This window comes from Anguilla rostrata, chromosome 7, assembly GCF_018555375.3.
Source record: "Anguilla rostrata isolate EN2019 chromosome 7, ASM1855537v3, whole genome shotgun sequence".
Lineage (NCBI taxonomy): Eukaryota > Metazoa > Chordata > Actinopteri > Anguilliformes > Anguillidae > Anguilla > Anguilla rostrata.
In genome coordinates, this window is record NC_057939.1 from 43,207,130 (window position 1) to 43,224,207 (window position 17,078).

The 17,078-nt window shown below is 45.5% G+C and overlaps 1 protein-coding gene across 5 annotated transcripts; it reads right to left on the minus strand.

The window, feature by feature from the left end:
• Positions 1-464: 464 nt before the first annotated feature.
• Positions 465-15,901, minus strand: tspan11 (tetraspanin 11). 5 transcript variants are annotated; one of them, XM_064344490.1, is made up of 9 exons: positions 15,708-15,901; positions 13,252-13,346; positions 11,123-11,314; positions 8,072-8,146; positions 7,691-7,795; positions 7,392-7,550; positions 6,034-6,120; positions 3,778-3,858; positions 465-1,672 (listed from the first exon to the last, which is right to left on the minus strand). In XM_064344490.1, the coding sequence occupies exons 2-8, from the start codon at positions 13,336-13,338 to the stop codon at positions 3,781-3,783; spliced, it is 783 nt and encodes a 260-aa protein (XP_064200560.1). In that variant the 5' UTR covers positions 13,339-13,346; positions 15,708-15,901; the 3' UTR covers positions 465-1,672; positions 3,778-3,780. The 5 variants fall into 5 exon arrangements, with proteins under 5 accessions (XP_064200560.1, XP_064200561.1, XP_064200563.1 ...); XM_064344491.1 differs by lacking the exon at positions 3,778-3,858 and having other exon boundaries at positions 15,708-15,891; XM_064344493.1 differs by lacking the exons at positions 13,252-13,346; positions 15,708-15,901 and adding an exon at positions 11,838-11,957.
• Positions 15,902-17,078: the final 1,177 nt, after the last annotated feature.

Here is a 17,078-nt window from a genome sequence, read left to right on the forward strand (position 1 = left end):
ATTTAACCCTCTGTTCTCAGGGGAGAAAACTGACACAAGGCAGGACACAAGCAGCACTGACACAAAAAGCACTGACACTAACAGTAGCAACAGAGTGGAGCAGCCCCTCTCCATACAGCTCCACCCATAACCCCACCCCCACCAGACAGCTCTATCCACAACCCCACCCCCTCCATACAGCTCTGCCCATAGCCCCACCTCCTCCATACAGCCCTGTCCATAACCCCACCCCCTCCATACAGCCTCCATAACCCCACCTCCATATAGCTCCATCCATAATTCCACCTCCTAAATACAACTCTGCCCATAACCCCACCCACTACATACAGCTCTCTCCATAACCCTACCCCTCCATACAGCCCTATCAATAGCCCCACTGCCTCCATACAGCTTTGTCTATAACCCCACCTCCTCTATACAACTCTGCCCATAACAACAGGGTCTCCTGTACCCCCTGTCTACATTTTGTACTTTGCAGCCAACATCATTAATCGTGACATGACAGGCAACACATTGGGGTGTTTGCTGCAGTAAGGCTATTAGCTTGGTCCAGAATTTATTTTCCTCAATGTACCCAAAATCTTTTTTATGATGGAAAATAAAAAAAACTATGTCTATGGCTTTTTGAAGGGAATTTTAAGATTTACACTCTCAGTTTAAAAAGAAATGCAAATTAAACGTAAGTGTTGAAGTCACAAGCCAATGAGAGACACACAGTAATAATGCCCCGCCCATCAAATAAACACTGCTCCTCTACTCCTCTCTGTGTTTGTGTCACACTGCTACAGATCACACAGGTGTAACGGCTCTATATGCTCTCATAACACACACACACACACACACACACACACACACAGGAAACAGGAACTCTCCAGAGCAGTGCAGTCTGTGTCCCTGGTACATTGTTGTCAGTAGCTCTGCTCACATTGTGTTGTCAGTGACCCAGAATGCACAGGATTCCCAAAGGAGGCAGGCCTAATGCAGGACTGGAGGGGGACCGCCTGGATGTGACATATTTCATATTTCATCATAAAGTATTACAGCGGGGCATGAGAGCAGCTGAATGCAGCATCCTGAGGAACCATGAGTTCCCATGAGCCCATCCACAGAGGGGGCAGAGGGGCAGTCTTAGGGGGTAGGGAGGCAGGGTTAAGAGGCAGAGAGGGGAAGGGGGTGGGGTTAGGGGTAGGGGGTAGGGGGCAGGTTAGGGAGCACAGAGTGGATAGGGAGTAGGGTTAGGGGGTAAGGGCACGGTTAGGGTGCAGAGAGTGGATGAGGGTAGGGTTAGGGGGTAGGGAGGCAGGGTTAGGGGGCAGATAGGGGAAGGGGGTGGGGTTAGGGGGTAGGGGGGCAGGTTAGGGAGCACAGAGTGGATAGGGAGTAGGGTTAGGGTGTAGGGGCAGGGTTAGGGGGCAGTGAGTGGATGAGGCTAGGGTTAGGGGATAGGGAGGCAGGGGTGGAGGCAGAGAGATGATGGGGGTAGGGGGTCAGGATTAGCCGGCAGAGAGGAGAAGGGGGGTGGAGTTAGGGGGCAGAGAGATGATGTGGACAGACTTAGGGGGTAGGGGGCACAGAGTGGTTAGGGAGGCATCATTAGGGAGTACTCCAGTCTTCAATAGGGATCCAGCTTAATTCTTCTGTGCAAGCAGCAGGTAAATATCATTCCGCAGATCTACAAAAGACACAGCACAAAGAAAGAGTGGAGTGACACATCTGGCACAGTGACACATCTGGCACAATGACACGTGCTGCGGTGAAAACTGTGAGATGGGGGTGAGAGGGTGGGGGTGGGTTTAGAGCATGAGGGCTTACCATTTACAGTTACTGATCTAGTGATGTAGGACTAGTTATACCTGTGGTGCTCTAATTAGGTCATGAGAGAAAGAGAGAGAGAGAGAGCACACCGCATCAGAGAGTTATACAGTTATAGTAATTAGCTTCCGTGTAGCGGTAGGTTTATGTGAGACAGTGGCCAATGGAGGCTGACTCCCATTGCAGTTAGTAGTAGGCACGGGTACAATCTGTGCATTAACGCACAACAACAGATTCTTCTTAAGCTTCAACATTCCACCACAGATAAAGACAGGAGTCACACTGAACTCCACAGGTACAGACAGGAGTCACACTGCACTCCACAGGTAGAGACAGGGGGCACACTAAACTCCACAGTACAGACAGAAGTCATACTGACTTCCACAGGTACAGACTGAAGTCATACTGAACTCCACAGGTAAAGACAGGAGTCACACTGCACTCCACAGGTACAGACAGGGGGCACACTAAACTCCACAGGTAGAGACAGGGGGCACACTAAACTCCACAGTACAGACAGAAGTCATACTGACCTCCACAGGTACAGACTGAAGTCATACTGAACTCCACAGGTAAAGACAGGAGTCACACTGCACTCCACAGGTACAGACAGGGGGCACACTAAACTCCACAGGTAGAGACAGGGGGCACACTAAACTCCACAGTACAGACAGAAGTCATACTGACCTCCACAGGTACAGACTGAAGTCATACTGAACTCCACAGGTAAAGACAGGAGTCACACTGCACTCCACAGGTACAGACAGGAGTCACACTGCACTCCACAGGTACAGACAGGGGGCACACTAAACTCCACAGGTAAAGGCAGGAGTCTCACTGAACTCCACAGGTAAAGACAGGAGTCTCACTGAACTCCACAGGTACAGACAGGAGTCATACTGAACTCCACAGGTACAGACACAGGTCACACTAGGTACAGGTTTCTCTTTGGTATTTGGTTCCATGATGTTTGTTTAGCTTAAAGACTAGAGAGTTGAAAATGTATGATGGCCTGCTAAAGTGAATAATGTTCAGCTGTCTCAGAGACATATGTGACCAGTGTTCAGCCACCCCATACAACATGTGAAGGATGTTCAGCCATTTCACAGACATATGTGAAGTTTGTTCAGTTATCTCACGTACATGTGAATAATGTTCAGCTGTGTCACAGAGACCTGGACAATATTCAGCTGCCTCACAGACATATGTGAACAATGTTCAGCCATCTCACAGACGTGAATAATGTTCAGCTATCCCACAGCCATGTGAACAATGTTCAGTCGTCTCACAGAAATGTGAACACTTTTCAGATGTCTCAGAGACCTACTACCACTTCAAAAGCAAGGGAAAAATTTCCAGTGTTGACTCACTCTGGGAGGCAGTGTGTGGGCTGGGCGGGCTTGGGGGGGATGAGGACCAAAACAAACAGAAATAAAACTGAAAGATCTGCTTTCCTTCCACTAATGAAAGCCTGGGGAGCTGATAGTGTGTATTTATATCAGACTGAACCTGAGGTACACAGCCAACCTGTGTCTGACCGTGAAAGCTTCACTATCAGTGCTCAAAGGGAACACAAAGCCTTCTGGGATATGAGAAGAGGTGGAGGGGACTTCCGTGGTGATGGGCAGCCATGCATAGCTCAGCATATGGGCGGAGACTCGCACTCTCCCTCTGGAGTCAAGCTGCATTAGCTGTTAGCCATTAGCCATTAGCCACAGTTAGCACAAGATACACATTTCATGCACAAGCCCAAACCCACCTTCTTGGTTTTTCTTTCCCTCTCACTTTTTCTTTCCCCCTCACTCTCTAATTCTCTCTCACACACACACTCACACACACACACATACACACACACAAACACAAACACACACACGTACGCACATGCACACACACGCACACACATCCTCTCAGACCCTGTCCAATCCCTCCTACTGTACAGGACCCCAGAACCAAACAGAAGCTAACCAATCACACGTCAGAGAAGAACTCCTCCTCTTCTTTATAGAGCACATAGATAAAACAGGAAGTCAGGACAGCACCAGTCAGCTGTAGAGGTGGGACAGAAGAAAAGGTTAGAGTGCCAACCCTAGGACAAGACAAGAACTGCAGCTCAGCTTGAGAAAACATGACAGACACACAGAGATAACTCATACAAACTCATCTGCATCTGTTCTGGACTTTAGTACAGACACATATATCACACATATAACAGACGACAAGGAACACAAGTTACTTACATGCACACACATGCACACACACACACACACACTCACAAAACATATCATGCATAAAGAATCTGAACCAGAGGGAATACTTAACGAACATGCTTTTTATTACAGGTCTCCGGGGAAGAGGCTGCTGGGAAAGCTGATGTCTCTTTACACTCACTAAAATTTTCATTCACAGATGCAAAGTTCCTAAGCAGGATGTCTGCACCAGTCCCTACATCAGTCTTCTCTAGTGTCCTCACAAAGCATGTGGCGAGCAATGAAAGGATCCAGTGTAGGTGCAAAAATATAGTTGAGCAAATAAAGTAGCAACCTGTCATTTTCAGACAGAACTGCACAGCATCAGGTAAGGTTATTGACCGCATTACAGAAGTAACGAAAGGTTCAAACACATTTTATCGCAACCCTTTACCCTAATGCTGGAGAAGTACTATAATTAAACCAACCAGGTAATGTGCAAAAGCAATTAAAATTAATGGGAGCACATTGTTAGCTTATGAAAAGACATGCAAGTCAGCTAAATTTAAACAGAGGTAAAATAAATAAGGAACTGGAATGCTTGAACTAAGTTTAAAATGAGGTCATCTGTCACCTGACCAAACCAGGTCTAAAATGAGGTCATCTGTCACCTCATTAAACCAGGTTTAAAATGAGGGCACCAGACACCTGGCCAAACCAAGTTTAAAATGAGGTCTCCCACCACCTGACTAAACCAGGTTTAAAATGAGGTCTCCCATCACCTGACTAAACCAGGTTTAAAATGAAATGAGGTCACCTGTCACCTGACCTAACCATAAAAAATATTCTGACTTCCCAAAACACATACATGGCCCTTTTATAAAGACAAATAGTGCTCAGGGTTCAGTCTGTAATTTACAGGGTTTATCCTTCAAACTGTGACACGGCTGTTCATCAAATCTACCCAGAATCCTCGAGTATAAAGTCATCTGCCCTGATGAGGGGTTAGTCTCTCACCAAGGCATCATCGTTTATTCGCCATGACCGCTATCTATGGCATACAGGAAACAACAGCTATTTTTCAGGAAACCAAGAAACTTTCTGCACAAAATTTGGAAGATTAATGATTTAGTTCTAAAGCCGTAATTTTAAGTTTTTTTTTCTAAAGCGCGGGGACAGAAGAGTGAAACACGGCTCCACAGAAAGATAACGGCTATCTTGTGCGAAACTGATTGGGATTGTCAAAAAAACTGAAAGTCATATGGCTCTTCTGGAAAAGAGGTCAAACATCTCATTAAAGTTTTCTACTGAATGCATTCCAAAAGTAATGAAAATCATACAGGCCCCAAGCCACCGCATCTTGTACTTTGCAGAACCTGCAAAATTTTAAGTTTTGTTCCAGTTGCAAGCCATGATGCCACTGTTATGCCCCAAAGCTCATACTAAGAGCTACCAGGCAATGTTGGGAAAGCATGATGGCCAGAGTTCATGTTAAATCTGGACCAATCTCCATCAAGCACAAATAAGCTGAGCGGCTCTCCGTCAACCATAGAAACCCTGGAATATTCTCTGCCAATCACAAACACCTCCACATCTTTACATGAGCAGATGTTGAGCCTGGAAAATTAGAGCCACGTTCACTATAACAATAACCCAAAGGCTTATTTTTCAGAGGGTTACCTGACAGACACTTGCACTAACTGCTGTCTGGGGACCGCTTTTGAAAGGAAATTCTGCTCATTATATTCTGGGAAATGACTCGTTAAATTCAGTTCTTGGAATAAATCAGAAAATTATAACATATACCCCAAGAGTCTCATAATGATTCATGCTCTACCTGAATGACAGAGTTAAGAACTGCTTTACTGACACAGCTAAATTACAAAAGGAATATTACATGTATATGCCTTAAGTTTTAGAGATCTCACAGAATTAGGCTTATTGATAGCAGCCAGGCAGTGCTTTAGCTTCGAGTATCTGTTCTGAGTGGGGTTTCGTGATCCCTCAAGTGAGCTGTACAGGTGAGGGGGCTTACCTGCAGACAGGCCACACCGATCCCCACCGCCCCGATGATGAGCAGGTGATCGGCCAGATACTGCTCCAGCTTGGTGATGCAGCCGCCCTGTTCAGGAGAGAGACGATCAGGATAAGCACATCACTAGCATGTACACTGAAGAAATACTGCCAGGCGCACTAAAAGGAGGTGCACTGAGAGAGGAGGCACAGGGAGAGAGGAGGTGCAGGGAGGGAGGAGGAGCAGTGAGAAAGCAGACTGAGGGAGTGAGGAAGTGCAGTGAGAGAGGAAAGGCAGGGAGAAAGGAGGCGCAGGGAGAGAGGAGGTGCAGGGAGGGAGGAGGAGCAGTGAGAAAGGAGACTGAGGGAGTGAGGAGTGCAGTGAGAGAGGAAAGGCAGGGAGAAAGGAGGTGCAGGGAGAGAGGAGGTGCAGGGAGTGAGGAGGTGCGGTGAGAGAGGAGACACAGAGAGAGGAGGCGCAGGAAGTGTGGAGGCCCCATTATTCAAACACAGAGTTTCCTCCATCAGCACCATCTGGCACCAGCGCCCGCTGAGTCTAAACAGCCCCACAAATCACTTTCCTTTCCTGCATCCTCTCTCACCTCCAGCTCTGTTCCAGCCCATGAAAAATCAGATACGGGCAGAAACATTTCAGTCACAAAAGTCATTAGAGAGCCAGGTCTGCATCCAGCAACGGGTCTGTGAAGGGAAATCCATCTTTACAGGTTGCCCGCTTTTACTACCCCATTAGTTTCAGCAGGAAGTTTAAAAATGTAGTTTCTGAGCTGTGGCTGCCCTCGCTGGAGGCGAAGGGAGGCCATCGGCCGTGTAAACCTGAGCTAAGAACAGCATCTGTACAACACCCTCCAGACCCCCGAGTGCAATTCCACAGCACACTCGTTCATGACGCTGACCAGTTCTACCTCAAGTCAACGTTTCACAGCGTCCATGGGGATATTACACTTTCACTGCTGGTACTGTATCAACCTAGCAAGGGACTTCAGTTACACAGAGCTGGAATGTAATCCATCTGTTAATTCTGAATGTGCAGGGTTTCAGTTTAACCAATTTGAACAGCAATTAAATTTATTGTTAAAAGATGTTTTAAAAATGACAAGAGATATTTTTTTAAAAGTCTTGTATTCATGTATAAAACTGGATAAAGACTGCATGACAGATAGAGCCATCATAAAGTCCACAGGCAGGTACAGCCAACATGGAGTCTGCAGGCAGGTAGATCCAAGATGAGAGATGGAGGAGTGCAGTGAAGTGTAAATAACGGAGGGAGGTGTAGAAGATGGAAAGATGGACAGAGGTAAAGAAGATGGAAGGAGGCATAGATGATGGGAGTGATTGAGGGAGGTGTAAATAGAGACCTACCTCCACCTTGTAGATGTTGGAGGGGTGGTCTCTCTGGCCACACTCAGGGGTGGGCGTCTTGCAGCAGCTGTCCGGCACCACCCTGTCCCCACCCTCAGGCGAGGTCACATACACGCTATGCAGCCAATCAGAGGAGGAGTTGCTGCCACAGCACTTAAACTGCAGCAGGAGAGGAAATAGGAGAGATCCTGAGCGAAGGAAAATGGTCTTTGGGGTTGGGGTTATCATACAGGGCATCACACAGAGCTAAGGCTGGGGTTAAAGTGTGTCACACACAGGGAAGGCTGGGGTGTGCTTACGTCCTGCTGCAGCCTGTCCACAGCTTGCGTGATGGAGTCCTTGCCTTGCTGCGCATAGCTGCTTGTCATCGTCTGGTTCAGATGCTGTTTCAGCTCCTCACTCAGCTGCACAGAGCATTCAGCCAATGGGAGAGACACAGACATGCACACACGCAAGCACACACACACACAGATGCACACAAACAAACACACTCAAGTTTGGGTGAATGTGTTCAGGTGTGTAACACAGGCAGTGTCTACTGCTCCCTGTTCACTGCCAACAGAGAACAGACATAAAAAGGGAGGTGTGTGGGGGCCAGTACGTGCATGTGTGTGTGTGTGTGTGTGTGTGTGTGTGTGTGTGCTTGTGTGTGGGTGTGTGTGTGTGTATGACACACTCACCTGTTGGTAGTATACATATGCCAGGACTCCGGCCACAAGCTCAATCAGGAAGATAAGCAGCAGGCAGGAGAAGTACTGCAACAGAGGAACCGAGCAGCTTAAATTCTGCATGAACAGCACGCTATATATGCAGACCTGCACACTTAGATGTAAGGACAAACAGACCTATAATCATACAAATATATACAGACCTACAGATGTAGATACTGTATACAGACATACACAGGGTGTAGATACCAGCAGGTACAGAACACACACCCTGCAGGTACAAGTGTGATGCAAACACAGTGCTGACAAATATGATACAGATTTTTCTTCTCTGTACAGTATGTAAATTAGTTAGTTGAGGAGAGTAGGGCTGGTCCTGCTGGAGTACGCCGTTGTGGTCAGTATCACTGCACTCACACTGAGCATGCTCACTGGAGACATGCACACTGCACTCACACTGAGCATGCTCACTGGAGACATGCACACTGCACTCACACAGCATGCTCACAGGAGCCATGTGCACTGCACTCACACTGAGCATGCTCACTGGAGCCATGCACACTGTACTCGCACTGAGCATGCTCACTGGAGCCATGCACACTGTACTCGCACTGAGCATGCTCACTACAGCCATGCACACAGTGAGTCTGTAATGCAGTGGATTTCAAAAAGCCTGTTACTGTAGAGTCTGTGCATGTAAATTAGCCTCTGTGCTAAGATACAGGGTGTAGTGTGGACAGGCAGGTTCTATTTTTACACTGAAATAATTCAGTTATCACAGTGGAAAAGGCCAGAGCTTAACTATGAGGAGGGGGTCTGACAGAAACCCTCCTGAAGATGAATCTGGGATTCAGGCATTATACATGCTTATTGTCGTCATGGTGACAAACAGTGGTTCAGACATTGCACATGCTCATTGTTGTCAAGGAGAAAATCAGGGGTTTATGCATTATACATGCTCAATGTTGTCATGGTGAGAATGAGGGGTTCAGGCATTATACATGATTATTGTTGTCAAGGTGACAATCAGGGGTTCACAAATTATACATGCTCATTGTTGTCATGGTGACAAATGTCCCATTCTTACATTTCTGGGAGAGATGAAACTACAGTTGGGCCACAACCAAGATTCTACCTCTCCACCAATCAAAATCTGACACAACAATTTCCAGTGTATCCTGTTATAAAGTTGGATATACTGTATACTGTACCTTGCTCGCAGTGTCCTACCTGGGAATCAAACCTGCAACATTTAGGTCAGAAGCCCAGTTGCCTAACAATTATACTATACTGCTTTGTTTACATGCAACACTGCTCTTGCCTGCTCAAGCAGTAGTTTATGATGTCTTTTTCTGGTGTTTTGCCCCCACCCCCATCACACATAAACCGCTGAGTAACTGTGGAAGGATCCAGATAAGAGATGTGCAGTGACAGGTCTCTGAAATAATCCACAGGATCAGTCCATAAATCATCCATGAACTGCACCTTCATCTTCCTCTGATAAGAAAGTCATTTCCTCTCCTGCTTATGTGTTTTCTGTTGCAGAACAACCCTGAAAATACTCCACAAGCCTGCGCTACGCTGTGCAAAATTCAGTAACTGATAGTCGGCATAAACACCTAATAAATTACAAAGGCCTAGTTGTAGACATGTCTCAAGTGTGTGCTCTCAAACCACATAAATCTCTGACACTGTGATTAAAGTTTTACCCAACTGAATTTCCTTTTGGTTCAAGCCCAGGTTTTTTAGCATCACACAGAATCACCAGACCGTTGCGGCTTTCGTGGTTTTACAGGTCTGTGAGCGGAAAATGTTCGGCAATGCAAACAGAAACTGATAATTGCATCAGCCAGTAAAGCGGATCAGAGGCAATGCAATCGCTTCTCTGCTTTTCAGTTCAACTGAACTGCGGGGAAGCAGAGCACACAGTTTGATCCCAGGGAAGTTCACACCGTTTTAAACCGCTTCAGGACAGATGTTGCACAGGAAATCTTTCGGACTCCAAACGAAGCCCCGAGGAGCCTGTAAAATGGCTGCCAGTGATGTCGCTTGGCCGTAGGCGGTCATGTTAGACGGCAGTGATGTCATGAAATGATCCCGACAGGCAAATTGCCATAGTGCTACTCTCACCATAGAGAGCACAGAGCCAGGGAGCGCTACCGGAACCCCCCGGCGTGAGCCCGGTTATAAACCACACACGTGCAGGTGGAGGTCTTCATTCTACTTGCGTTATGAAATCTGACTTCACAGGAACCATATGCACAAAGCTTACAGGCCCCACGAAGAGGATGCGGTTGCCATACAAGCTTATTTTTGGACCGGATCTCCATGTGCCCTTGGCACGTTTCTCAATCTGTGCATCTGAATTATTCTTTTAGTAATAAAACTAGATCCATTCCATATCAGAATCCCCCTTTATCTGTAGAAGATGAAGGAAGATAAAGCTCACTCACTGAAACCCCCCTTCCATCAGCCCCCTGGTGTCTCAATCTGGCAGCCCATCTTCTCTCTTGGGGGGATATGGGACATGTGATGCTGCCATTCCTGTTCTTATCTCCACTTCACACACACAGGTTCCATCAATCCAGCCTTTTCCATTAACGTTTTGAGAGTCAGTCAAGGTTGCCTTTACTGAAAAATCCTGATAACATCAGTTCCTCACCAATGCTCAGTCAGCCTCAGGACATCAGTCACCCCTGAAAACCCAACACACCAACACTGTCTCACACACACAGATATCCAACACACCAACCCTGCCTCACCCACACAGATACCCAACACGCCAACCCAGCCTCACCAACAGATATACCCAAGACACCAACTCTGTCTCACCCACAGATATACCCAATTCACCAACCCTCTCTCATCCACACATATACACAACACACAAACACCGTCTAACCCAAATATACCAGCACACCAACTCTCTCACCCACAGCAGCACCCAATACACAGCATGATCACCTCTATTTCCATCTATCTCACTCAGTCTCTGTCTTTCTCTCCCCGTCTCTCTCACTCTCTCTCAGTCTCTCTGTCTCTCTCTCCCCATCTCTCTCTCACCATGGACAGACAGCTCCTTTGTTCTCGGATCACAGCGCAGCAGCCCAGGAATCCCGTGACCATGACCAGGACTCCAGCGAGGATGAGGATGTAGGCAGAGACGGCGAAGGCACTGGACTCCAGCAGGCTCAGGTAGTCACTCTTATCCACCAGCGTCCAGATCCCAACAGCCATCACTGCAGCTCCACCAAGCTGGCGGAGAGAGGGGAGAGAGAAGGAACCTGATTTAAAGTGGTGTTGGAAGGTCCACCTTATTACATCAGATGATCAAGTGGGGGAAATTGTGATTCTATATGCAGCACAAATTGACCAAACTATGATGCAACACTCTTGCCAACATTCTGCATGGACTGTAAGACATTTCATACAATAAAGCCATAAGTGAACCACAGCTACAAATGTAATACACACAGACATTCTTTGATAACTACAGTACTGAAGCATTCAACTTATTTCCCTGAAATAGCCAAAGATTGCTTGCTATAACTAGCTAGTCAGGTGCTTGCCTAGAAGGTAAACAGCCCAAAAGGAACTGACGCGCAGTCACACATAAGGCACATAATCAATCAGATCTTTCTTTCAATTTTCCAATCATGAGGCACGTGAACGCGAAGGAGTCAGATGGCTGAGTTGTGACGTATTCCCGACTCAGAGAAAACTAATGAGCAAACATCACTAGAAAGCAGGGTGAGAGAAGACATGGCCACAGCATTACCAAATCACAGTAGCGCAAATGGATCCAGCCTCATCCAATCATGCTAGCACCAAGTGCTCAAGTCCCATCCAATCATGGTAACGCTAATAGATTCAGCCGCATCAAATCAGATTAACGCCAATGACTCCAGCCCCAACCAATCAAGGGAATGGTGACGGCTCAAGTCCCACCCAATCACTGTAACACTAACAGTTCCAGGCCACACCCACACACCAACACTATTGATTCCACCCCCACTAAATCACACTAATGCTAATGGCTCCAGCTCCACCTGGTCATGCTAATGCTAAGGGTCCCAGCCCTACAATATTTTCCCTACCAATCAGACACACTGATTTCTTTCCAAACAAACAGTCAAGATTAATGAAACCTTAAGACTCCACAGGGCTAGTGAAGACCCCTCCACCACACTGCCCCCTGGCCCCTACCCTCCTGCTCAGACCCACAGCTGCCTACTATTGCAGAATCTCCTAATTTTTTATCTTCTGTGTTTTGTTTTGTCGTTTTGGTTTTCTATGCATCACTGCTGGAGTAGATGTTTTGCTGTGATACAGCCCTGATGCTAACTGCATGGTTTAATATCAACAGGAAATATATAAATATTCCTTGCGTGTGACCTCTGACCTGTTCTGCATCCAAAAGTAAAGCAATCTGGATAAAAGCCATTGGCATAATTGCCCTACGAAGCACTTAGCCACAGTGGTCAGTTCCAGTAATCAATGTCACAGTCCAACAGCTGGTTCATTGTGTTCTTGTAGGAGCGTGAAGCAAACAGCGTGTAGCAAACAGGACTCAAAGTCTAGAGTGCCCCCCTCTGGAAGCCTTGTGTGCTGCAGGCCTCTGTGTTTTCAGTATAAATAATTAATGACGAGCTACACTTCTGTAGAACGAGCTATTTATACACAAAATCCTCCTCCTGTACACACACACACAAACACATGCACACACACACACACACACACATTGATGAGCGATATAATAAGAGGAAAACAAAAACATACCCTTCCATTGCCCTCTGGTGAGACCAATATAAGGGGTTATTAGGGAGTATGAGAGTATATTGGGGGTTATATGGAGTTTTAGGGAGTTGATTGTATACCTGGGAATATATAGTGGTACAGGGTAAGTTTATAGGTATACTGGAGTATTCTGGTGTATTTGGGGGTATCATTGGCTATTTGGAGGTATTTGGGCGATGGGCAGTTTAAAATTGGCCTTACCCACTTGACTTTCTAGATTTTGATATAGTTGTTTGCAGTTCTATACCCCTCTCTTTCTGCTAACATTACTGGACTCTTCTCTGTACTTTCAGATCATAATTACGCTACCCCTGTCCCCACTAGTCCTGTGAGCTAATGGCTTCAAACTGAAGCCCAAATTAGGCAGACATTCAACATAAGCTTTTGAAACTCACCCAGAAAAGTAAGTTAAAGACAAAGAGAAGATATTTCAGACAGACGGTCAACCAGTCGTCATGGTCTTCCTTGTACAGACGAGACATCTTTCCCTCTGAAAGAAAAAGAAACCACATTACCAGCTTCCGTATGTCAGTGCTTTCGAGCTCAAAGGTCAAAAGGTCAAAACAGGCTTGACGGAGCCAATTACACAAACCAGAGCACTCTGAAAATTCCTCAAAGTAGAGAGAGAGTCTCTAAATAATTTTTAAAACATAAATCACTATGCCTGCAAAAATCTGTTCCAATAAAAATCAAAGGGGCTCATCTTCTTCCTGTAATCACAGCCTCTTAACCACATTTACTTTAACCTGGGCACATTTTTCATATGCTGGCAGATCAGGTCCCCTTCATTGCAAATGATAGATTCTGACCTTCTCTGGGTGGTTTTTATCCCTCAGTATCTCACAGCAGTAAGAAGGTATGAAATACAAATGGTACCACCCTCCCTAAAACATTTCCATAAATACAGGAGCCTAGAACAGAGTGTGGTAATCAAAGCTAAATGCAATGCTAAGGAGCTAATTCCTCTTTCACTGGTAACTGGACTAATTAACAGTGATCATCTGGCAACTGACACAACCATGAGTCAATGTATTGTGTGTTCCTAAAGAATATTAAACAGAAGTACAGAAAAACACAATGTTACGTAGGCACAGTTTCCGAGGCATTGTTACAGAGGTGACCTTACTCACTGAGTAACCATTACGAGGTCCCATTACTAAGGAACCATTACTGAGGCATCATCATAGACGCATCGTTACTGAAGTGCCGTTACGGAGGCACATTTACCGAGGAACCGTTGCCAAGATGCCTTTACCAAGGAACCATTACGGAGGTGCGGTTACGGTTTCTCCCTCCAGAGTGAGCTTCTCGCTACTTCATCTGCAGATGAGTTATTTTAACAGCACTTTTATCATTTTAAATCATACTAAACATAAACTTGGCAAAATGTCAATCAAATCCTTCATCCTTCTACCACATAATTACAAAGCTTGCCATCTGTTGGCCAACAGAAAGTTTCCCTGTGTTTACATTGCACTAGTGAGAAAAATATTCAAGCTCGCAGCAAACCCCAGCACTGTCATTTCCATCCTCTCAAAACAGGAAATGTGAGAAGTGGGTGCGTATAAACACATGCAGTAGCCATCAGGACTGGTGCCCAAACCCAAGCCATTCTGCTAATTACTGCAACACAAGCCTGGCACCCACAAGCTGCAGATTATTCATTATATTACTGATTTATCTAAACAGTTTCACTTCCTGTGTCTTTTAGATGCACATAACCGATGTTCTGAAACATTCATGCACTATAATTCAGCACAGTGGAAGCAAGCTGTTATACATTCATATCTTTAAACAATAGTCAGTGTGTCCATCTGAAAGAGCTCTCTCAGAAACCAGCCTTTATTGAAAGTGTGGGGACAATGCATTACAGGGAGAGTGAGTGGAAGATGTGAAAAGTTTAACCTCCCTGCCCATGTCGACCAGCCGTGAGAATTGTCATGCATGTGCCAATATTTAATACATAATTGAGAAATATGAGTTTGATTATCAGAATAAGAAAGTCTGAATTAACACTGTCTCAATTGGATGTTTCTCTGCCATTGTCATATTCACTGATACATTAGGTTAGAGTAATAATATCAAGTATTCGGTTTCCTTCTGGAGAACTGAATCATTATGGCATGATACATTTAGCTTTTTTACGAGCATTTATAGATAATTCGTACTTTCTGTGAGAACTACTCATACAATTCCCTAGAAAATATTCAAGTTCGGAAGAAGCCGCTGAACTGTGTGCTTTCAGTGGGAGAAAACAGCCATAAATGTAAATGCGTATTTCATTTGGACAGTCACAAAATTGACAGCGATTGTCGTCTATTGCGATAAGTACGCTGCTCAGATGTTTGTTTACATACTTCGACAAAGCCTTCTGTTGACTGCAGTTTCACATCTGTGACTGCGATACATTCAAACAGATATATAGACAGCTTATAGCCTAAATAACGAACTAAAAAAACAAGCAGAATTTTCAACAACAGCGAATCTAATAAAAAATGCACCTTCAACATATTTACTTCCCCGCAGTCATGTCGATGAGGACACTACGTCAAAGCAGCACCTCCGCTACATTCTGAAACCGCGAATGCGCTATGCGCTCACGCATTTAAAACGTACCGCGCAGATATAAAAAAATCTAATAACGCGTAGTATCCATAGTAGCCTACATATTCATACTACTTCCAATATTCTGTGATACACATATAGTTAAGGATAGTCTTAAACATCCGACGTTCCCACATTCCCCTCCCCCCAAAAGAATGAACAAGTTTGTTGCACCTGTCAGACACAGCTTCCAAAACATATATGGGAAAATATAATAGTGCATTAACAACAGCTGTGATAAACTCACCATAAATATCCTCAGCGCAGTGTAATGGAGTATATGTCGTTGATAGACGGCGTCCAGCGGTTCCGTTATCTCATCTGATCCTATCTGCAGCTCGCTGCTCCACTGTCCCTCAGCGCTGGGAGGCGAGCGGGGTCGACTTGGGTTCAAAAGGAAATGCAGCAATCCCCCGCCTCTTTGTTTGTGTAACCCGATCTAACTTTAAATGAATGACAGCTGTCAATGTAACCCCACGCTGGTTACATTGTAACTTTTGAAAGACAAGCAAACAGTGAAAGCAAACACATTGAACTCCATTGAAGAGTTCTGGCATTTAGCTCCAACAGCAACTATATCTGCGACATCTGACTGAAACTAAATTTCTAAATTGACAGTATTTGAGCAGCTTGTTGGTGAGGGAGAGATGGTGCTGCACTGTGATATGTGCACCACTAATGCAGTGGAAGCATGGCTATGAGTGCCTCCGCTACACTGTGAATGAATGAATGCATGCTGACACAGAACAGCAGGTATCCATTTTATCTGAATGCAGATGGGATTTCAGTATCATGCAAATGCTCTGATTAAAATCAAGGTTTGGGCTGCAGCACAGAATGGGGTGGTTTCCCTCATGTTCCCGAGACTCATCTCACGATGAAAGACAGATCCAGAGCTCAGAATAATAATTGCTCTGGTGGAAAAGTGCTCTGTCTGACCCGCTGACCTCACGCCTCTACAAGCAGAGATCTCAGAGTTTGCCATCCTTCGTCCTTTCACGACACCAAAGGGCAGATCTCCGCAGTCTCCCTCTCTGGCGTACAGTGCGCTGGCTCAATTCTGCTTAATCGAATAAACCAAAAGCCTATTAAGAAGTGATATATGGCCACAGGGAGAAGCTCAGGAAATCATCACCTGTTATACAGCCACTCTGTGTGAGGAAACAATGTATCACCAGCCACAGAACGGGACGGTCTGCATAAACAATGTTACTGAGCCGGACCTCTATCTAATTACCCCTCAATTTATACATAACTCATCTATATTTAGCCAGCATTAATGTCAGGATGAAATGAAAAATAGATGAAATGTAGAGTAGCATGGACGATGGCTGGAGATATTATTGTGGAGGCAGGATTGGCTGTTTCTTCCGGTGATCTTTGCGCTCCTTTCTACAGCATGACTGTAGCTTTGACTTCAAGGTCAAAAGCCTTTTTCGTGACTGTGTGCTACCGCCTAATATCTTCTGAGAAAGAGCAATGGGTTCAACCCCGTCAAGATAAAAAAGCAGAAACTTGCCAGCAACAAGTCTGTGAATCAGCTGCCACTCAGCCAACAGCGAACCCACAAAGAAATGGTGAACCCTGCTGGAAAAAAACAACAAAAAAACTGTCAAAA

Coding starts and splice junctions, on each gene's coding strand:
- tspan11 (XM_064344490.1), bottom strand. CDS start 13,338: ATGTCTCGTCTGTACAAGGAAGACCATGACGACTGGTTGACCGTCTGT. Junction 7,796..8,071: donor CATATGTATACTACCAACAG/GTGAGTGTGTCA, acceptor TGCTCTGTGCAG/CTGAGTGAGGAGCTGAAACA. Junction 7,551..7,690: donor TGGACAGGCTGCAGCAGGAC/GTAAGCACACCC, acceptor CTCCTGCTGCAG/TTTAAGTGCTGTGGCAGCAA.